Source organism: Opisthorchis viverrini, assembly GCF_000715545.1.
Source record: "Opisthorchis viverrini unplaced genomic scaffold opera_v5_188, whole genome shotgun sequence".
NCBI lineage: Eukaryota > Metazoa > Platyhelminthes > Trematoda > Opisthorchiida > Opisthorchiidae > Opisthorchis > Opisthorchis viverrini.
Window position 1 is genome coordinate 420,918 of NW_008751842.1, and position 22,563 is coordinate 443,480.

The 22,563-nt window shown below is 45.0% G+C and overlaps 2 protein-coding genes across 2 annotated transcripts in view; one reads left to right on the forward strand and one right to left on the reverse strand.

Annotated features, from left to right (window-relative positions):
- Positions 1 to 962: 962 nt before the first annotated feature.
- T265_14382 (hypothetical protein) overlaps positions 963 to 22,563 on the forward strand; it is a gene marked incomplete at both ends in the record, with an annotated part of 35,729 nt that continues 14,128 nt past the window's right edge. The window contains 4 exons of the mRNA XM_009173409.1: positions 963 to 1,089; positions 11,912 to 12,318; positions 20,250 to 20,397; positions 20,942 to 21,028. Coding sequence (XP_009171673.1) covers positions 975 to 1,089; positions 11,912 to 12,318 — 522 coding nt within the window. The remainder of the gene's footprint in view (positions 1,090 to 11,911; positions 12,319 to 20,249; positions 20,398 to 20,941; positions 21,029 to 22,563) is intronic.
- Positions 8,243 to 17,473, reverse strand: T265_07782 (hypothetical protein; the record flags this gene model as incomplete). The annotated part of the gene is made up of 3 exons (XM_009173394.1): positions 8,243 to 8,363; positions 8,890 to 9,020; positions 17,279 to 17,473. The coding sequence occupies 3 exons, from the start codon at positions 17,471 to 17,473 to the stop codon at positions 8,243 to 8,245; spliced, it is 447 nt and encodes a 148-aa protein (XP_009171658.1).

A 22,563-nucleotide genomic window follows, 5' to 3' on the forward strand; every position in this document is an offset into this window, starting at 1 on the left:
CGAATTTCCCAACCAAGTTGACTACTCAGGGCGCACGAAAGATGTCAACCTCAATGAGCGTGCCAGCGAGTCGCCGACTCAAATCGGCAGACTACGAAACGCGTCTCGAGGCGCTTGATCTCCTTCTCCTGGAGTATCTTCACCTCTGAGGGGAACTAATACTTATTTACGCGATGTTTGAACAAAGTTTCGTGAACGAGATTTTCACAGTTGACCCAGTAAACATACAGTGGGGACGTGGTAAGATGACCAAGTTCGGAGCGCACACACTCATCAAGCACTTTTTCTCATTCCGGAGAGTCGCCATTTGGAGTAACCTTCCTCCAATCTCCTGGAGTATCTTCACCTCCGAGGGGAACCAATTCTTATTTACGCGATGTTTGAACAAAGCTCCGTGAACGAGATTTTCACAGCTGACCCAGCAAACATACAGTGGGGACATGGTAAGACGACCAAGTTCGGAGCGCACACACACATTAAGCACTTTTTCTCATTCCAGATAGTCGCCATGTGGAATAACCTTCCTCCAGCGGTTGTCCACGCTCAGCCTAGGACCCAGTTCAAAGCACTATTATACATTTATTTATGCGAGTCCTCGCGCTGGCAAGCATACTTCCCGGCGCTGAGGACTTAAAGAACAGTGCCTTTCGGGTACACGGCAGCCAATGAAAGACGAGAACAAAACCGACCCGGGATATTTACACAGAACCCTCGACCCAACAAATCCGTGGTTCCATGAACTTATGCAGTCGGTGGGCTGTTAAGATTAGCGTATAGAACATATTAACGAACATTGCCATGCACAACGATAAGCTTGCAACAAATTGAGTATATTGGAGCTGTGATACATTGTCCCTAGAATGCAATGGAGAACAAGCCGAATACTGAAACTTCTGGTTCTGTAGAATCTCATGAAAATCCGAGAGTTACCAATTGTTTTAAGTAATCATTTTTCAAGGACGCGTATCTGCTGAATGCCCCCGCGGTTATTGTTTTCACCACGAGGAGTTTACCGTAGCTTCGCGATGTCCGCATATAGCGTGTGTGAACGGGGGTGCTCCAATACCAATGGTTATAGGATGTTCATTAGTGAGTTTTCGACCTTCGAACTTTATATAAAAAGGATCTAGTCATAGGAAGTGTACCAGAATATTGGTACCTCGGGTGCGTTCATTTGTGGTCAATTAGGTGATTGTTGACCTGTTTACCAAGGTTGCTGTCTAGCCCACATACGTCTCGTGATAGATCTGAGTGACATCGCTGGTGATTTCACCCGCGGACTGATGGTGCCACCTCGTTTTGCAACGAAACGCCAAGCCAATTTCGACCTCAAGATTAGCCATGAAGGATCTAACCATAGTTTCGCTGGTTCGGTATTCGGGAGTAGAGAAGAATGTCGAGAGCCTGACTTATCCTCTTCAATGAGTCGTTCGGCGATAGCTAGATAATTGAGGTGGCCGTGTCCATATGTATTGTTGCAAAATTTGATTGGTTCCAGGTCGAGATTAAGACATAAAACCGAAGGGTGTGCGATTTACTCGTCTAATAACGATAGTACGTGAGCTGAAAACGCAAAGTGACGGTTGTCAGTTAATAATGTATGAAAATTAAACATAGACGTGGCTGCTAATTATTCGCGCAACATGCAGGCTTTGAAAGGTGTGCAAGATCATACTCAACGAATGGCTTGTGCTTTCCTCAGAGTCAGTCACTATTTTCACGGTTCGCTACTTCTTACGTATAATCTCAAATAGCTATGGGTTAATTGAGGGAGCAAACAAATACTCTGTCAGTATTTTTCCCCACCTCAGCCGTTCACCAACTGTAATGTTCGGTCCTACAACCATGGAGGGGAAACACCTTGGTAAGGAGCGGCAAGAAAGCGGGAAATTAGGCATTGATTGCAAAAAGGTCTTGTCGTTTGGGAAACTGATGGAGAGCAGAATGCCTGCGCCGTTGGACGACATTAAAATTCGCAAATCGAATCAAGGTGAATCAGTGTGATTGACCCAGCGTTTTGTGCGAATCCGACCCGACATTAGCCCATTTTATAACGACGGGCATACTTTAACGGGAGGGAGATGCGCGCATCTGGCATCTGTTGCCTGCCGTATCCTTCAGGGATGTAGCTGACTAGCACGAGGATAACGCTCCAAGGTAGAAAGATACACTAATAGTTCAGAAGATGATGAGGGCCTAGACTCATAGACTAGGGCTCGAAATGCGCGGGTAGAATAAAAGCTGATACAGAGGTAGAGGACAAACTAAACGGTTGTGAAAAGTGTGCCACTCAGTGATCTAGACGCCGGTCTTTACCATATATTAGTTTTCCAGTACTATCTTTAGCTAACTCATTGAATGAATTTTAGGTCCTGACTTGCGGATTAGCAGGAACAGCTTTTATCCACTCTTAGCCACAGTGACCTCTTCCTTTTCTTTAGTTTGCAGTCCCACCCCCCTCTCCATCTACACAGAAGCTACATTTAAGCTGTTGTCCAATTGATTGTCTAGCTGCATTGTACTCTGAGCTCGAAGACCTTGAGCATCTCACATCAGGGAATGGTACCAACCGTTCTGAGAACCAGTGGTTCCCATATACATGCTTAGAAACATCACTAGCGGAATTCCCGACCGCGGATTTCTCATCCCGATTAAGATCGCTGTCCTCCGACAAGGCTACTCATAACGCGTTGCGAAGTAAGCTTCGACATGTCTCCCTGAATAGTTGTGGCTCGTAAAGTTTTATACTTCTAAATGAAGAACTGACCTCTTTGGTTTGATCGAACTCCCGACCGAACAAGGGAAGAGTGTAGTCCTGGTCAACCTGTGTATTGAAAAAGATCGGTAATCAAGAACTGAACCACGTAATCATTAACTGATGTTGATTTGGTCAATTTGGCTCCAAGGCTGCTCGGTGATAAGGGGCTGCCACGTAACACAACGGTGTCTTTTGTGTCTAAACCCACTAATGCTAAGAAACAACTGCTGAGCTGCACAAAGTTGCAAAAGACGTTCACTGTTATCATTGCGTTTTGTCTCTAGACCGCCAAGGTGTTTCTGGTGAACTGAGGCATCATAGTGCATCGGAATCTCGTCTTAATATTGATTTATTTGAACTCTTCTTGATTGAAAAGATTGTGGTCAGTCGTCAACAGGTGCATTTCAATAACTCGGAGCGTCGGTCCTCTGTTACCTGAATAGGAATGATGATGATTGGTGCGAGTTATATCGAAGTAGAGAGTCAGACCGCACGGAGTGGATGATTTACATGTATCCAGTCGGGCAATCAAGCCTCAACTTGTGAACTTAATGCTGTACCGGGCGAACGGTTGCGAGATCGCTCGAAGGTTGTTGTCTGTAGTGTGTACATAGAGAGGATACCTTAACTTCAAATATTCAAGTTTCTGAGTTGCAGTAGGTGCTGGTCGATAGAGTATCTAGAGTACGGAGAAGAACGACCAGTTGTCCCATCTGCTTAAGGGTTCTCATGTTAAATGCTGCATAAATACATGACGGGGCGAAATAATGGACGTGCAGCGATAGATAATAGCTGTGGCGTAGTCTGTCAGTTCACTAAAGCCTGACCGATGTGCCCACAACTGAGTATGCATAAGAAGAAAAGAAGAATAGACCCGAATCCTAGTCAGAGGTCATTTCGATTTCTCCATCGCTTTTAGTAAACCTAGTGTTCCACTATAACTCCGGCGATTCTGGTAGTTGGAATATCGGATCTTCCGAAAACCTTGTATTTCGCCCTGTAGGTCAGCAGAGCTGAATTGGCGTCCAACGATGAACGATACTGTGTCCAATGTCATTTGTTCTGTACATTAACGAGATACCTCAAATAATTGGTTCACCATGTCCGCCGTGCACTGGTGATCTCAGAATATGACAATTGTTCTTTTCCCCGGGAGACTCATTACCATCATCACCGACAGCATCATATTAGTGTTCAACACCGATGCTGCACTGTTGTAAAGCCATACTTTATTTGAAAGCCTTATTGTAAAGAAAAGAATAAAGGTGGATGGGGAAGGGATTTAGTGCTACTTACTACACTACTACTACTTGCTACACCTCCAGACATTCTTTCAGGGAATCTGGATAGAAACTGACAACATGAACGCCACTGACATTACCTGGCAGCCATATCTTGTAGTGTCTCCAACCGGGCGCAGTGCGGACCACGTGGTTGTCATCCTACAAGACAAGTAGTACCTACCGCACCCAAGCGTTTCGTGACCTCCTTCACACTCCTCTGCCAGGTCAAGGGTTGGTCGCCTCTGCTTCCGCCACCATGAATTGGGCATGGAAAAGAGCACTCTCTTCGGCAAGCGATGGTTAAGCATACGCAACACATGTCCCAACCAACGCAGTTTCTGGTGGTGGAAGTACCCGGTGTACAACCGAACACTCGCTTTATAACTCCCTCGTTACGGAATCGCCGATACCAACCCATAGGAGTTATGGTTCTGAGACAACCATTGTCGAACACCTGAGGGCGTCTCAGTTCCGCTGCCCGAATAGGCCAAGTCTCACAGCCATACGTCAAAACAGCCTGCACTGCAGCTTGTTACATACGTGGGGGTGAGAGATGGCTCAGTAGTTATAGCGCGAATTTGCTGGCCGGAAGGCCCGTGGTTCGAACCCGACCTCTGCCTCTGAACTCCCTTTCTCTAGGCTTGGTCAGCCTGGCAGGATCCGAGCCCTCGTGCTTCCTTCTGGTGGCATGGCAGTTAGGCACCGGAAGTGTGCTACAGCTGAGTGATCGTGATACACCCGCCCCTTCATATTCAGGGGGTACACCATTTTGACGCCATATGTGTCTAAAATTAGCTAACATGATCCGAGCCTTGCAGATGCGTGCATCAACTTCACCTGTCACACTACAATCAGAACTAATACAACTCCCAAGATACGTAAAGCGCTCCACTACTTCCAGGGGCTATCCCTGGATTGTAAGTGTTCAGTGTTCACGAGCATGACCCTACACTTTGCGGGTGCAAGGTGCATGCCAAAGAACAGGATGACTTTGGTCAGTTCATAAAAAAACACTATTGCCTTCTCTTCGAGGATGAGAACATTGTTGTCTGCATATTCCAGATCGACAAGGTTTTCGTCATAGGTTATTTGAACACTAGTGTTTTGGGGACCTTCCAGCGTTCGTTTCATGACTTCATCGATCACGGAGTTAAATATGAATTGAGAGAGTGGGCATCTCTGTCGGACACCGCTTTGTGTACGAAAGCTTTTGGATAGCTCGCCGTAGACTCCCACACGTCCAGAAGTCCGGGACTACAAAGAGCTTATTACGTTCACAAACTTCCGGGGCATTTTATTGGTGGGCAAACGTGTCAAGAACAGACCGGTCAACCGAGTCAAGTGCGCCTTGGAAATCCGAGAATGCTAGAATTATGGGTCGTTTATATGTATGGGGTTTTCCTAGCACCTGATGGAGTATGGAGATTTGGTTAACGCAATTCCTACCATGTCGGAATCCCGCTTGTTGCTCTTGAGTCAGTGTTTAGCTAGCCACCATAAGGCGACAGAGCACAAGTGACGCCAACCATCTCGTTACGACCGGCATCAAATTGATCCTTTTGTGGTTGCAACACTCACTACGAGCCGATTTTTCGAAAATAGGCACCATCACCGACTCTCCCCAGTTGTCTGGGACAGATTCCTTTTCACAAATGCAAGCAAACATATCGGACCAGCGCTGACTGAGGGCTTCATTCCCATATTTTAACGATGGGGATTGGAGGTTATCCGGACCAGAAGCTCGGTGGTGCTTGAAAGAATGTATTCAGTCGTAAACCTCCGAACCCGTAGGTGGTTCCACGTTCACCGTCCAGGGTTCTACGTCAGCTGTGGGCTCCAGATGAATGGCCGCTGGTGGCCACAACAGTTGTTCAATGTTTTCCGCGCAACAATGGAGGCGTTGTTTATTCAAGATAATCACTCCCAACTTTGATGGTTTAGTTCACTGGTGGTTCCCGGGGATCGGTCGCACGAACCAACCGCATCTCCAGCTTCCTGGGCCTCTTACATTTATTTGGCTTTCTGTATCCACCATGCTTCATGGTCGGCCCGCTCGCTCACTTTCACTTGACGTCTGATAATTGGTCGCGCCAGGTTATGTTTAGAACAGACGGATATTTCCCCGGGATTTTAACTGTCACCGCTCGGTCCGTTATCCAGTGCTTGAGTGCGCCTGATGGTGCCGTGCCACTGGCGAAATTCGTAGCACTATGCAGAGGTGGCAATCTCGTCCCAGTATGAGTTCACGTCCGATGGTGGAGCATTAGGAAGAGACCCTGGAAAACACTTCTGGTAACTGCGCTAGCATTCAGACCTGCTAGTGTCTCAGTTTTCAAGCGACTTGTCCGCACCTTAAGCTGCCCGTGAAAACTTAGGGAGAAGCGAGTCCGGATGAGCGCGTGGTTGGAATCCACAAATGTATTCCAAAACGACCGGCAGTCGGTTATTGATCCGCCCCATCGGTAACTGATGGCAATGTGGTCGATTTGAGTTTGTGGCCGGTGTGCGTCTGAGAACATCATGTGGCCAGGCGACTTCGGATAATTCAGAATTTAGTACCGCATGGAAACATCCTGCGATCAGCACACGGTTGAAGCAATCGTTCACCATTGTCCGCACGCACCTAGTCCAATCCTTATCGACCTCCTAATCGAGTCTTAGATACGCTAAGCCTGGCCACTTGTGCATTGAAATCTCCAGCAGCCACCACGATATCTGGGCTTTTAGTTTGCCGCAGTAGGGCATTCAGGGCGTCATAAAACCCGTTTTTGACGACTACAGTCATTTGGGGCGTAGGCAGGCACGATAAAAAAACATTGATCAACTTCATGCTTGTGAGACACCTTCACAAACGTTGTCAGACGATCCGCGCAGACGCGACTATCAACAAGTGCCCAGTCAAACAAGGATACTTCTGCCCGGCGACTTAGCACGATACCAATCCCTGCACATCCCGCTGCAGCAGCCTCTGGATCACCAGAGGTGCGCAGCCGGAAGCGAGTGAAGACTGATGGGGCGTTTAGCCCAATCACTGCTTACAACTTGTATTTTTGTTTCTGAGACACAGCACACACCAATGCCAAGCGAGTCCAGTGTGAGTGCTAAAGCAGCTTGTTGTCCTGACTGCTTCAGAGTGTGCACATTAAACGCGGCCAGATAGACTGGGTGTTGAGGCTTGAAGATTGATTTGAAGGTGTCTGACGATGTGGTCGCCATGTGGCGAGCAGATGCTGCACTCAAAGCCGATGCAAGACGAACGGAGTCATCAGTCCTAATCGCTGGGCCTACGAGGAGAGAGTTATTATTGGGGTGGGGAGAGGGGGAGGAAAAAGTGTGTAAAAGAGTAAGAATGAAGGCGTGAGCATTAGTCTCTTTTGCTTACCCGCCCTATCTTATGCAGCATATAAGGCTACTCAACTGTTGGCACCACGCGACGGCCGATGTGGCCTAAGAGTATTGTTAGTTGTAAGTGTCGTAATTGTACGTGGGCAGAGATACTGTCAGGGTGCCCGAGAGTACGATTAAGGTCCTCAACCAAAGCCTTTGGCGCAAATTCTTAACGCAAGGCAGCGGTGTTTGGCGGGAAATGCAAATGTTTTACCATGTATTACGGAACAAGTCACCACATCTTCCAAACCCCAACCTGGAGGAGCAGGAGACTGTTTGTCAGAGCTCTAGCCATTGACCAACCTGATATGAGAGGCTCTATAAGCGTCGCGTGGACACTTTTCAGTATAGCTCAGTGCATCGATCGGGTGCGGAAACCGTCTCTCTTCGTGACTGCCCGGGGGACTCTGTTTAACTTCAGCAGGTCATGAACATTGTGCGGAACGAAAATGACGGAGTTCATCTCACAATTTAGCAGAAGTATCAGCATTTCAAGTTGGTACCTTCAGGAGCATGGATTACGAAAAGTTTGGTGCTGTTGGCGCAACTCGCCTTCTTGGATGGGAACCGCATGGTCCCCACGACCTGCTTGAAAACACTGCAAGATATAGCTGCTACTCGATGCCAACGGTCTTTTGTTATCAGTTCCTATATAAATTGCCTGACCGAGTGCTTAGAGGCGTAGGAAGCTCGGGGTGATTGTGGTATCATCATCATCATCATCATCAACAGCATGACATCAGTGCTCAACACCGATGCTTCACTGCCGGTAGGCTAGCACTAAATCCCTTCTCCCTACGCTTTTATTTTTTTTTCACGATGAGGCTTTCAAATAAATCATGTTTGTACTGGAGTGAACCATCATTGTTAAACACTCATGTCGTTCTGTCAACGATGACTGCAATGCACAGGCTCCTTGTGAGAGGAATTTCTTTCTATACTGAGGTTAATAATTTAATTGAGACATATAAAACACATAAGTTTCTTACGTGTCAACGATGTGGGAATGATACTAATAGGAGGGGGCGGTCGAAACTTAAAAAAAACATATGATGGAATGGCTGGAAACAAAGGGCGCTATCCAACCCGTTGGCTGCCTACCGTGAACACCAGAAATTCTAGAGTTTTATTTATCTGTATTTGGAAACAAAGGATTGCGAAATTCTTATGCGGAAACGTAGAGGTCAAAGGTGGTGAACAGAAAGCAGAGTATCACAAGAGAGGTTTCATTAAAAATGCATTGATACTGTATGTCCAGGAACCGTGCATGAAGCAGGATGCTATCAAGAACTTGTTTCGAAATGATTTCATTTTGTCTTACGAAGCGCTAACACATATCCAAACATCTAATAACCTTCGAGAAATACACTCATTTGCAAATCAATTTGGTTCTCATGAGGGACTCAACTGAATCTCTCGTTTATGGTAAACGAGAGGTTGATTTGTAAATGAGTGTATTACTCGAAAACGGTCCAATTTGGGTTCAAGTAGAACATAAGGTTGACGGAAACTAGGGGACTGCGCCTACCTGATGAGCCCCAAGAAGGGGCTGTCGAAGAGTTTTCAGCAACCTTGTGAGTAGTTTCTGTTATCTAATAACTTTGATCTCACAAGATTATAAATAGAAGAACAACTCCATTCAACCGTTAGTTATCCACTTTCAAAGTGCAAGTGTAGATGTGTTGCAGTCGCATTCATGAATATCCCATACTGTTCCCGTTGATCTTAGTCTGAGGCTATGGCTTCACGGCATATGCATCGCGGTTACTTTCAATAGGCAAACGAAATGCGAGGGTGGAAATACTGCAGACTTTCTAATCTTTCCTTTTTCGAAAGAGTCTCTGTGCGAAAGCTTGGAAATCAGGGAAACGTCAGCGCGATTATTTGTTTTCGCAGGTGTTATCTTGCGAAGATTCAGTAGCGAATGGGACCACAGAGCTGTGGAAGTCAAGCAAAGTATCTTCTAAGTTGTTCTTTCACTGACCATATCTTTACTTCACGGCAAACTATCGCATGTCGTCTTACGGATTACTACCCATGACCACTCTTGGTTTAAGAGCAATCATATCTGTTCGACCACAATGTCATGCAGCTATGAGCAACCAACAAAGACCTTCATGAACTGTTCGCGTCGTCCCACCCTCATTGACGTGTAAGGATCGGCGGATAATTTCTCATGCTTTTGCCGAATGAATTGCAGCCCTTTTCAAATTCAGTCCTAACTCTACCACTACTGTGTATGAAACATTGTGACCCTCTGGTACATCTCATTAGAACCTTTAGAAGACAAGCTGTGATATGTTAACTTTTCTTCCACTCGTACAAATTATATGAAATAAAGAATAGAAACGGTGTTGAAGGGATACTAGTTGATTTCTACGAGTCGCCTAATCAGTATCAAGGTAGCCGAATTGTTTGTCTCAGTTGTTTTTGTACAGGTAGTCTGGGCTAGTTTGATTTAATCAGTAGTGCCATGTCCTATATGGCTATATCCTTGGATAGTATGTTACACAAAAGGATTCGGAGTTATCTAACCGCGTCAATCTGGTAGCCAAATTCCCCTAGATCTCTGACTGTTAGCGGTGCAGGATTGGACATGAGAAATGAAGGTTGTCCTGGCAACATCAGGATTACATACTTCGAAGTGTGTTTTGCCATGTGTTCCGTTGGATAGCTGTCTCTCTACACCCGAAGAGAGTAACACAAATGACTGTGAGTTCCCGCTATTTTAATCTGACATATTGGTGTGTCCCAGTCAATCTGTACACCATTCAATTTCGCTAAGCTACTGTCCCTAGGAAACGGTATGTCGAACAGATTCTGCAGAATCTCTTGAGACCCAATCAGAATACACCAGGTCGTGGTTTTCACCATCTTTCCAAATCCCTCAGAGCAGTTCAAGCCCTTTGCTGGTCATTTTCATCATAGATGATGTCTTTAAGCGAGCTATGGTTGTGGTAACACTCGGGGGCGTGGACCACCCACAAAACGCTCTGCCTAGATTACGCGAACGACATAATATTGTGTACGATGAATCTAAGATTCTGGTAAACAGTAAGTAAACAAACCGGTAACGAAAACCATAGGTTTTCGGTGGCGAGTCGAATCAGCTTCCTAACCGTGCGACACTGAGGACTGTCTGTTTTCGAGGTATTCGAAAACGTAGACCAAAGTTTTGGCTATCTTCTGTAAATGGTACCTTCGTACTTGTCAAGAACTCTAAGCTAAGTGACGTATCAAGGATGTGCTTCCAGCCATTTGACTCAGAAAAACGGGTATTCGAATTCCTTTCAGGGACGTACCTGTTTCTGGACAGACGGATGGGACGGTTCACGCCATGGAAAGCAAAAGCAGTATTTTTGTTTGGCATCAGTCTTTTCATATGGGATGAACCTACCGTAGCACACGGGCTGTTTCCGAAAGAAAGCGCATCGTCAGGACCAGCCGTTGTTCTCTTTCGATATGAAATGAATCACAAATGCGTGTTTCAGAAGCCAGGACATGATGATTAATCCAGTCCAGATAACCGGTTCGAACATCTGCTTTACAGTGCTCCATAACTGCTTCGTTCTTTTTAAACTTGGCACCCACATCAGTCAGCAGCCACCACGGTTTCTGTTACGCGTTCCACCGTATGACACCTGGCTTTGCTTGCCACTTTCCATGTCGTACATGCGACCATGGTTATCCTGGTGTGAAATTTGAACAATGATAGACCCGTTTTCATAAAGAAAACTACTCACAAGGTTGCTGAAACTCTCCTATTGCTTGCCACTTTCCATGTCGTACATGCGACCATGGTTATCCTGGTGTGAAATTTGAACAATGATAGACCCGTTTTCATAAAGAAAACTACTCACAAGGTTGCTGAAAACTCTCCTACCCGCTTCCACAGGTTTCGCTACCTCTACGACATACGAACACCTGTGATACCAATCTTCCATAGACGCGGTAGAGTCGTACAGTTTGCAACACTTTGTTGTTTGACTCAGCGAATGGCAAACATCTTTAAGACTTAGCTATGGTGTAGTTGAAAACGACACCGGTGCCTGAGCGTGTTTGATATCAGTGATCTGTTTCTAAGTACAGACAGTCTCGCAGTGTCTGCCGACCAACTTAATTAACGTTCGGGCTCAGAAACAAAGCCACTGGTTACCGTGCTGGCCTCCAGATCATTATTCTGAGTTTCGTTCCGCAGTGTCGGTCCGGAACTGCTGACGTTCCATGAGGTCACGCCCATGAACACGAATGTGCCTGAACTGTCCCATTAGCTTGCTTTAGGGTGCAAAAAAATTTCTGTGAATAGTTTCGTCTGATGGCCCTGCCCCTTCATCCCGTTTGTAGTTGTGACAACTGAAATAGACCTGAAATTTGAACATTCTTCACTGTTTATTACCTTGTTGTGTCAGTTATATTATTACTTGTTGCTATCTTGTAGTTGGCTCTAATCATGCATCTGTCGTCTATTCTCATTGGTATCCAGAATCCACTTCAGGTCCAATATCTCCATTCCATGACATACCACTTCATTCGGACAAACAGAAAAACATTTTCAACATGCTGGTTGAAATTCCTCGGTGGACAAACGCCAAAATGGAGATTTGTAAAGAGGAGTTCATGAATCCGATCAAACAGGATGTCAAAAATGGAAAGCTGCGTTTCGTGAACAACATATTTCCACACAAAGGTTATATTTGGAACTACGGTGCTCTTCCTCAGACATGGGAGGACCCCAACCATCAGGACCCGAACACGAATGCAAAGGGAGACAATGACCCGATAGATGTTTGTGAAATCGGATCGAAAATCCTCTCACGTGGCTCTGTGGTTCCCGTAAAGGTACTCGGCATCTTAGCAATGATCGACGAGGGTAAGCAGTGGGGCTCTTAATAGTCCCAAAGAAGAATCAAGTTTCCTCTTTCCGGAGCTTCGAAAATCTTTCCGTACTGCTTCGATATTATTAGGGAGTTGACAGGTTGGATTGATTACTAATAACGCGAGGCTAACTCTCAGTCTGTCAACCAATCAAGGACAGTCTTCGAAGCAACTAGATTTTCCCAGCTCTTTCTACCTTAATCCCGGCGTTTCACTCTTTAATGTACGGTCAATGTGTGTGGCTGGATCTACGCTACTTTCGGACGCACTTAAATGTAGGCGTGTTAAGGAAATCTCACGAATATCATAAACGAGAGATTCAGTTGAGTCTCTCGTGAAACCAAATTGATTTGCAAATGAAATGGCACAATATTTTTCGTTGGAGATACTGGCGAGGATTATGAAGCTTATTTGGAACGTGCAATTTGCGACTGTCTTTAGTAGCGTCCTACTGACCTTGGAGGTGTTGACGAATACGTCTACTGGTGAGTTCAATCGAGTTCCAATCGGACACCGATCACCATGACAGGTTCTGAACAGCCTACTAAAATTAAGTAGTTTATTTTAGCGTAGCCTATTCGGGGTAGAACAGGTCGGTGCAGTAAATCTACTGAGAATTTTCGGCCGCACTACTCCCACCCTGGAATGCCTTCGAAAAAAACGCCAACCGGATTCAGTGGTATAAAGGGAGAGGATCACGCTGGATGAGCGGATAGCCTGACACTTGCTCGTTTCATGCACAACTAGACAGTCCTGTTATTCGTTACAGGGAGGTCGTAAGATGGAGTATCAGTTTTTTAATGTCCTAATGATCATTCCTGTCTTCAGCCAGTGTTCGGAAAGCGTCATCGAAACCACACGTCTTTGTCCAGACAACGATTTATTGATTTTTCTATCGATGTTTCAAAACAGAACATTGAAAATTCGCCAGCGGTCGATGCATCATCTGACCTTGTCTTAATTTCTAACGCCATCTAATGAGTGGACCATGTAGGATATGTAGATACACCAAGGTTATTGTCATAGTGGTTAGCTGTCCTATCCGGCATCACTCGACCCGACGGATTTTCAGAACACACACAGAATCGACATAGTCAAATAAGTGACTCGTACTGTGTGTTGCGGTGTTGAGTGCCTACCTTTGTGTCATGCCAGATAGTGAGAAAACAACATTGTGAGCCGCATGGTATATTCCTCTTGGTTGACATGATTCGCATGATTTGGCACTCACTGTTACGAAATTCACTGTTTACATACAGTATCGAGTACTTCGGGGCTCGACATTCCGCGTGATCTTTCGTGCCATTGTCTTGTTTTCTTCACCGTACTCAATTTAATTTATCGGAACCCCCCATCGGTGGTTTTTGGAATGATCTTTGCAACACTGTCACGTCGGTAGAAGGACGGAGCTTCGCTATTAATCCATAATACGGGATTTTTTCCTGACATTCCAGCACAACTCATCCCCAGATCCCACCAAACTAAACGCAGTATTTCTCCTACGTATACGCCATATCTGGGTGGTTTAAGTCCGTGGTCTTCAACTTTTGTGCACAATCATGTGTCCAGTTTTTGCAAGTCTAAGTCGTACAGTTTCCTACCCCGTCAAGCCAAATGTGAGTAAAATAGACCTGCACCGTGAAGACTAGGCAGATTACTCGCTTGAGTTATTACCATGATTTCGTTCAATTGAAGTGCACTTAGGTCACCGTCTTCTTGCACCTTTGCTGTTTGTATTTCCTCGTGCACCAGATGCAGCACACATGTGAATGTCTACTTGGCTTACTATCAACTCTAGCCCCTAGAGACCTCAGAAACTGCAGACGCTTACCTCTGAGTAGATCGGGGTTAGCTAAAAACATATTGAACATTTTTGCAGCTTTTGCACCACTTTTGGCACGTTTTATGCCTGCACTGCACGCAAATCCTGGTAGAGCTTTATTTGTGCCTACCACAAATGCTTCGATTACAACACATGGTCTTGGTATGTAGGTGTCCTGAAACTGCCTGAAGAAGTTTCTATGAGTGTATGCTTCAGCCGTTAGGTAGCGTAGATATCTTAGGCAGTGGCTTTGTCTACTGTCGCCAAACTGATTTGTGCCTCGCATCTAAAGACTGGGAGTTAACTCCGAACTTGCTGGATCAGCCACAAACGGATTATTAGAATGAGATTTGTCATATTTAATGTGCTTAACATGCTAGTGCAATCTATCCGATCGGGATACCCTCAAAAATACTCGTTTGAGTCAACCGGCCCGACACCTAACAATGGCGTACGGTTTGAGAAATAGTCGTTCGAACTGAGAAAGTACATGAGGCCACGTGCTCCTCTTCTTCCACTGTGACGAGTATTGCACGCATAAATGGCATTGGTCGCTCTGACTATCCATAGCGGTTTCAATTACTGTTTACATACAGTATCGAGTACTTCGGGGCTCGACATTCCGCGTGATCTTTCGTGCCATTGTCTTGTTTTCTTCACCGTACTCAATTTAATTTATCGGAACCCCCCATCGGTGGTTTTTGGAATGATCTTTGCAACACTGTCACGTCGGTAGAAGGACGGAGCTTCGCTATTAATCCATAATACGGGATTTTTTCCTGACATTCCAGCACAACTCATCCCCAGATCCCACCAAACTAAACGCAGTATTTCTCCTACGTATACGCCATATCTGGGTGGTTTAAGTCCGTGGTCTTCAACTTTTGTGCACAATCATGTGTCCAGTTTTTGCAAGTCTAAGTCGTACAGTTTCCTACCCCGTCAAGCCAAATGTGAGTAAAATAGACCTGCACCGTGAAGACTAGGCAGATTACTCGCTTGAGTTATTACCATGATTTCGTTCAATTGAAGTGCAATTAGATCACCGTCTTCTTGCGCCTTTGCTGTTTGTATTTCCTCGTGCACCAGATGCAGCACACATGTGAATGTCTACTTGGCTTACTATCAACTCTAGCCCCTAGAGAGCTCAGAAACTGCAGACGCTTACCTCTGAGTAGATCGGGGCGAGCTAAAAACATATTGAACATTTTTGCAGCTTTTGCACCACTTTTGGCACGTTTTATGCCTGCACTGCACGCAAATCCTGGTAGAGCTTTATTTGTGCCTACCACAAATGCTTCGATTACAACACATGGTCTTGGTATGTAGGTGTCCTGAAACTGCCTGAAGAAGTTTCTATGAGTGTATGCTTCAGCCGTTAGGTAGCGTAGATATCTTAGGCAGTGGCTTTGTCTACTGCCGCCAAACTGATTTGTGCCTCGCATCTAAAGACTGGGAGTTAACTCCGAACTTGCTGGATCAGCCACAAACGGATTATTAGAATGAGATTTGTCATATTTAATGTGCTTAACATGCTAGTGCAATCTATCCGATCGGGATACCCTCAAAAATACTCGTTTGAGTCAACCGGCCCGACACCTAACAATGGCGTACGGTTTGAGAAATAGTCGTTCGAACTGAGAAAGTACATGAGGCCACGTGCTCCTCTTCTTCCACTGTGACGAGTATTGCACGCATAAATGGCATTGGTCGCTCTGACTATCCATAGCTTTAGGTTTCAATTGTCAGCATCTCCTTCCAGATGACCAAGCATAGCGATCGTTCGAAATACTGTTCGGTCAGTCGAGGTTCGCAATGATGGTTTCACGTGAAGCAAACTAGTGTCGTTTAGTCCGGAATGATACCAGCAGTTGAATTACCTTTTTATGATGCATGTGTTACGTACCAAAATGACCTTTTTTCGTCTGTACTATCTGCCAAATAATTTACATTCGTTACTTCGGTAGCACGCTGTCTTTTGATTTGACCGTCGATTGTCAACTAATATCTCGTATCGCCAAATCCTCTGTAGTTTTTGGTGAGCTTGAAAAATGGATGTGCAGAAACCATGTTTGTAGCTCGAGACCAAAATGAATGCTTGTGGGCCAGCTGTCACGTCTGTCTTTTAGGATGGTATTGAAACACTGTATGAACCGGCGTAGTAAACAGTAGATCAGCTTCCTATCAGGAATAGTCGCTTCGTTCGTAGATAGTTTCCTATTCAGCCTACATCCGGATAGGTAGTGTCATACATTACGGCCTTCCAGTTGATCACAGATATCAACGACAGTTCCAAAAAACAGACTAACCCTCTCACCGTCCCCCTAAGGCCGCTTCACTCCGACCCCACGAGATTAGCTCTGATATTCTTGCCCCTTCACAAACTACCTTCCCACCTCCCAACAAAGCTATCAATATCTCCACGGAGCAATATACCATACCAGCAAAGATCAGGGTGTGAATTTCGCGCACTCGCTTATTGTGTTCTTGTGCCATTTAGGTGTCATGAATACACTGTTACCCCCCTAGATAACTGGATCCAATAAAACGATTTTCGTCCGTATGACATACAACTGCTGACACCTCCCCCTCTGTGTGGGCTCCGCTTTGGAGATTACTTTTTTGCCCCTTGCGAGTCCTCAGAATGATTGGTCTCCTCCCAGAAAAAAACATTTTCGTGCTCTCAGAAAACCACTTGAAAAGATTGGACTCTTGTGATTTTATTTCATTTGTCAACTGACGAGAGACGATTTTAAAGAACCACCCGAAAACTATCTTCCCTGGGGAAGAATTTACTCCCCATATGCCATACAAAATGGTTCTTTGACAGTCGCTCTCCTGAGAATGGTTTTCCAAGGAATGGACGGATGCGATTTCACGGGATCATACACAGAACCTTAAGCTAAAGAATCGCTTGGTGATGTCACGTCGTGCACATCAGTGTCACTACTTGATAGGCTTTTCTTATACAGCTTAGTGGGAGTATGTACAATGATATCACGCACAAATTTGTATACAAACAATTTCCTGGTGCAAATGCAGTTGGCATGTGTAAGACGGTATATTATTAATGGAGTTTTGCTGACATCTATCTTCATAACGATATTTGTGGACGGGGGCGAGATAACCCAAGTGGTTAGAGCGCGAATTTACTGACCGGAAAATCCGTGGTTCGAACCCGACCTTTGCCCCTAGATTTCCCCTGTCTAGGCTTGGCCACCTGACAGTATCCCAGCCCTCATGCAACCTTCGGGTAGCATGGCAGCTAGGCAGCGAAAGGGTGCTACAGCTGAGCGATTTTTTTATTTGTGACGATAAGATTTGTCTATTTGTGATGATGTTTGTCATATGGTGATGTTATAACAGAGTCATAATATTGATGTGCTAGCAGTTGTGTAAAAATTTGGAGTATGTAGATTGTTAGCGATACCACTTTGGTTTTCAAGGGAGACAGCTGAATCTCTCGTTTATGGTCTTCTTCGAAGAGTTTTCAGCAACCTAACGAGTAGTATGTTACTTCTATACTATGTATACTGTTATTTATTCTCTGTAGGAGAGATTTTGTACGTATGGGCCGTTTCTCAGGGGTGGTCCTGTTGTGGAAGTGCATACGGGTACGTTTTGTGCGAATCAGTGGTATGGATCACCGGGCTAACTGTTCAGTTACTCTCACCTGATCTGGCAATTATGAGCTATTGGTCGTGCAGGTTGATTGTTTTACGTTTTCCTTCTTTTCTCTCGGTTCCACAGGCGGCTGAAAGCAATACTTGGTTGTAGTTGTGCTTCACGGAGCACATTGGCCTAGTTCGATGTGATAGGCGCATCCGAAAACTGATGCCAGCTAATTGTAACACCGTTCTGCTGTCGTGTCTCTTAAGTATGTAACCCAATTATCGGGATGTAGGAACTAACCGTTGAGTCATGCACAGTGAAAATGGTGTGCATCTCATGATGTGTTGTGATATTTTCAATTTTGTATCCGAGTGAAGCAACCGGTGTTGGTGTCGCCGAAGTTGACCGTATTTAGCTGAATCGCACCAAAGTCCCAGCTAATTATGCAGATTTTGCACCTACTTACGTATTCACCAAATCATCGTAGTCTGTGGTGTTTCCCGTGAAAGCCTTGAGGCGTTTCTTTCATTTGTACTGATCCCTATGAAGCTGCGCGGCTTTCGTAGCTTTATCTTGTTCTGCCCGATAGCCTAACGGAATTCGGTTACACGAATTCAAAACCAAGTCATCTAGCGCTATCTCTGATCTACTATACTCTTTGGGGGTAGTGAGTGCCGTTTCAGTATAGCTCCTTATTCTTTTTCCTAGTTGTTCCTCAAAACTATTTTTTATTCACCGTTAGTTATCGGACAACAAATGCAAGTCAACCTAGTTTCCGGTCGTGTTTTCTCCAGGTTGCCTTGTTTAAAATGGGTGTGGTAGTTGTAATCTCGCGGACGATTTTATCTAGGCGTGGTTCAACTTGGAAATCTCCCGGCTCATTCTCTGATGCTCAAATTTTCTGAAGAGCTTGGCCTCGTTAGTGAGGTACTGTTATTCTCCGGTTCGGCGCAGAAAAGAACACAGTGTTAGTCAAACAAACAAGCATACTAGGATCTGTAATTAGCCGTCCCATGTGAAATGTTTTGAATATTCTTATCCATAAGATGTTTCCTCTTCCACTCAGTTTAACTGACTGGGTTCGTTCAGCTATGATGCCCTTTCGTTGCCTAGCTACCGTGCCACACGAGGGCTGCAATACTGCTTGGTTTTTCGAACCTGGACGGAAGCATTTTGGTTCGAATTATGGGCCTTTCGATCAGTAAGCTGGCCCCTCAACCACTGAGCTACCTCGACTGATGCTCAAATTTTCTGAAGAGCTTGGCCTCGTTAGTGAGGTACTGTTATTCTCCGGTTCGGCGCAGAAAAGAACACAGTGTTAGTCAAACAAACAAGCATACTAGGATCTGTAATTAGCCGTCCCATGTGAAATGTTTTGAATATTCTTATCCATAAGATGTTTCCTCTTCCACTCAGTTTAACTGACTGTGTTCGTTCAGCTATGATGCCCTTTCGTTGCCTAGCTACCGTGCCACACGAGGGCTGGAATACTGCTTGGTTTTCGAACCTGGACGGGAGCATTTTGGCTCGAATTATGAGCCTTTCGATCAGTAAGCTGACCCCTCAACCACTGAGCTACCTCGGACTCAGTTGGATTATTCCTCAAACCCGATGAAAGCTGTATTCCTTCAGTAACTGACTGTGTTCGTTCAGCTATGATGCCCTTTCGTTGCCTAGCTACCGTGCCACACGAGGGCTGGAATACTGCTTGGTTTTCGAACCTGGACGGGAGCATTTTGGCTCGAATTATGAGCCTTTCGATCAGTAAGCTGACCCCTCAACCACTGAGCTACCTCGGACTCAGTTGGATTATTCCTCAAACCCGATGAAAGCTGTTATTCCTTCAGGGTCCTGTTCCACTACTTTAGGTACAGGTTCCAATTAGCTCTTTTAATGAGAAATGATTGACTGAGATTTTGGCGTGGCTCCAATTGGACATAATTTTTTCGACTACCAATACTGATTGCATGTTCGACGAGCCAAAAATGAAAACACCGGCAGAAATTCCATTTGAGAGTGCAAGAAATGTCATCCCTTTATCTTTCACCGGATTTCCGACCCTTTTGAAACGTAACGTTTTTTGTCCAGCTTAAAAGTCTAGAAAACGTCGCCGACAGTGAGCCCCACACAAATCCCTGTTCGGACTTCTAACAGTTATTGGGCTTGTTCACAATTCTGGTTGAAGTAGCCAGAATTTCCTTACACGTTGATGATGCGCAGTTTGTAAACACTCCATGAATTATATTCACACCCATCCAACCCTGTGCCCCGCATATTCGTTCGAAGGACATCATTAACGAAATTTTCATCTAGATTTTCGCTCAAGAACGGTGCCTTGCAAGCACCTTATCAATACAACGTCTGTATAACTTATTCTCGAATAAAACAAAACGTTCACTTGATATCGGGCACTGCGCTTAGCAGGCGACCAACCTATATTAGTCGGTTGTTGAAATTCTGTGAATCTTCTTATACTTTTTGTGGGAACGATTGATTCTATTTCACATTGTAGGTGAAACGGATTGGAAAGTAATCGCCATTCACACTGATGATCCGTTGGCAAACAAGTTAAATGGTAGGTTGGTGGTTAGTTGATCATCTGATATCTTTCCTTTCAAGACATTGATGATGTGGACAAACATATGCCCGGACTTCTCAAGGTGGGTCATTTTTCTCGCTCCGGTTTATCGAATGTGAATACACTTTACATGTCTGATAAGGAAAGAGGTCATCATTCCAGGAGCTAGTCATTACTTAAGGCGAATTACTTGTCTGAAGGCTAAGGAAGTCTTACTGCTAATTAGCCACTGATGGCCAAATCATATTGCGCTCGGTCACTAGCCTGAAGATCCCTGGTTCGAATCTTGCCATAGGTTCGTGGGATACGCACTGCCCATAGTTCCCAACGTGTTGAAACAGCTTTCCATGAAGTCATTAGTCTTCAGCAAACGTTATTATCTATTTTGTTTTGAGTTTCTCCATGTACTTTTATCATTCCTTGTCCCTATTGGAACAAGGGGTGTGAACCTTGTAGTTCAAGTGCAGCCATCAGTTTTCACGCTCATGGAGTCTATGCGGCATGACGATACCATACTGGGTGATTCAATAGTTTTATTTAGGGTAATCAGCAGTCGTAACATGTGACGCCAGGTATTCCATGATTCCTTGGTTTGTATAGGTACTTCTTCCATCTTCAAACTTTAGGCCACCCGGGACTGGTTCAGGTTTTACAAAGTGCCGACTGGGAAACCAGAAAACACGTTCGCCTTCAACGGTGACTTCAAAAACAAGGTATGTTCCCCGATTTCTTCTCTACGACTTTATCGCCTATTGATTTATTTAATCTATTTTCTGGTTGCAAGTTCGATACCTCAGTTAAATTTTCCTTGTTTTTTCTCCAGTGCATCCACATTGTGTTCCGTTTTGTACAATATAACTGCGCAGTCTTTCTTCTATTATATTGATGAGCTTGACTTTATTATTATCAGCAAGAAGAAGAAAGATCACTGCTGAGACTGGACTAACCCGGTAGTACCATGCCGACCAACAACGCTGCTTCGTGGCCGGGCTTGAGCCAGAGGCTTTCACTCTGTACCCTAGTCGTTTTCCTGTCTAGTTTTGGGCTTCCTAGCATTAGCTAAGCCCCTTGCAACCGTGAATTCCATAGATAAAAGTACTTCCATGCCGCGAAACATAGTTGGTTTGCAAGTGAGTGTATCCCGCTAATTTCGTGCAATTTGGGTTCAAGTAGAACATAAGGTTGACGTAAGCCCGGGGATTGTGCATACCTGATGAGCCACAAGAAGGGCGAAACCGGTCATGGGCTGTAGAAGAGTTTTCAGCAACCTTGTGGGTAGTTTACTTTGTGAAAATATACTGGGTATCTCGAATATCGTACCAAATGAAACATGAGGTGGTCTTTGTGAAGCACATTCAGTTGCTTAAAAACATCATAAACGAGAGATTCAACTGGGTTGCAGGTAAGTCTCTCGCAAAACCAAATTGATCTGCAAATGAGTGTTTTTCTCCACTTTCACGCCACTTTGGCCGTCGTGTGATGACATCATCTGGGTCGCCTTGCTGGCTGCGTGCAATGGGGGCGAATAGGCAAAAATATTCGGCTGTTGACGATCCCCATCTCTCTACACCACAATGTCATCGTTGTGCCCTGTTCCGCTTGATGATTGCTCTACTGTAGATCCCAGCTGGAGACTTCAGTGAAACACTAGGGCACTGGAAGGCCAGTGCGGCCGGAAATACCCTGAAACTGTTCCAGCTAATCCTACAACAGGACCTAGAATGCTCTCCGCAAATGATTTAATCAAATATAATATTGGAAACCTAATGTATAATAAATACCAGCGTCTAGTTCGCTGGTCGGGACACTTTAACTAACATCTAGTTAGACTTCTTGGTTGTTTTGAGCTTGTTATTTGAATTTCAAACGTTTTATCAATAATTAAGGGTCGAAATCCTCCGACAGCGTTCACTCACTCAGACGACATGTTTCTATTTGGATCTGATCCCGTGCTGTCGCAGACAGTATTAAATAACCCAAATAACTTCACCTCGTGGTTTGGCGTCCGCTTCGCACCCGCGAGATGTAGAGTGCTGCTGTATGACTGGATCAAATCCGAACTTCGTGCTTGCAGATGAACTGTTTGGAGTAATGAACAAACTGGTCTACCTTGAAAGCTGTATCAGTCCCGCTGATTAGGTCAAAGGCGATATTACCATCCTGGTTAGGAAGGTCGGAGCAGCTGTGACGCTGTCGTGGAGCAAACACTTCAAGGGATCATTAATCTGGGTATCGAAATCACATTTGA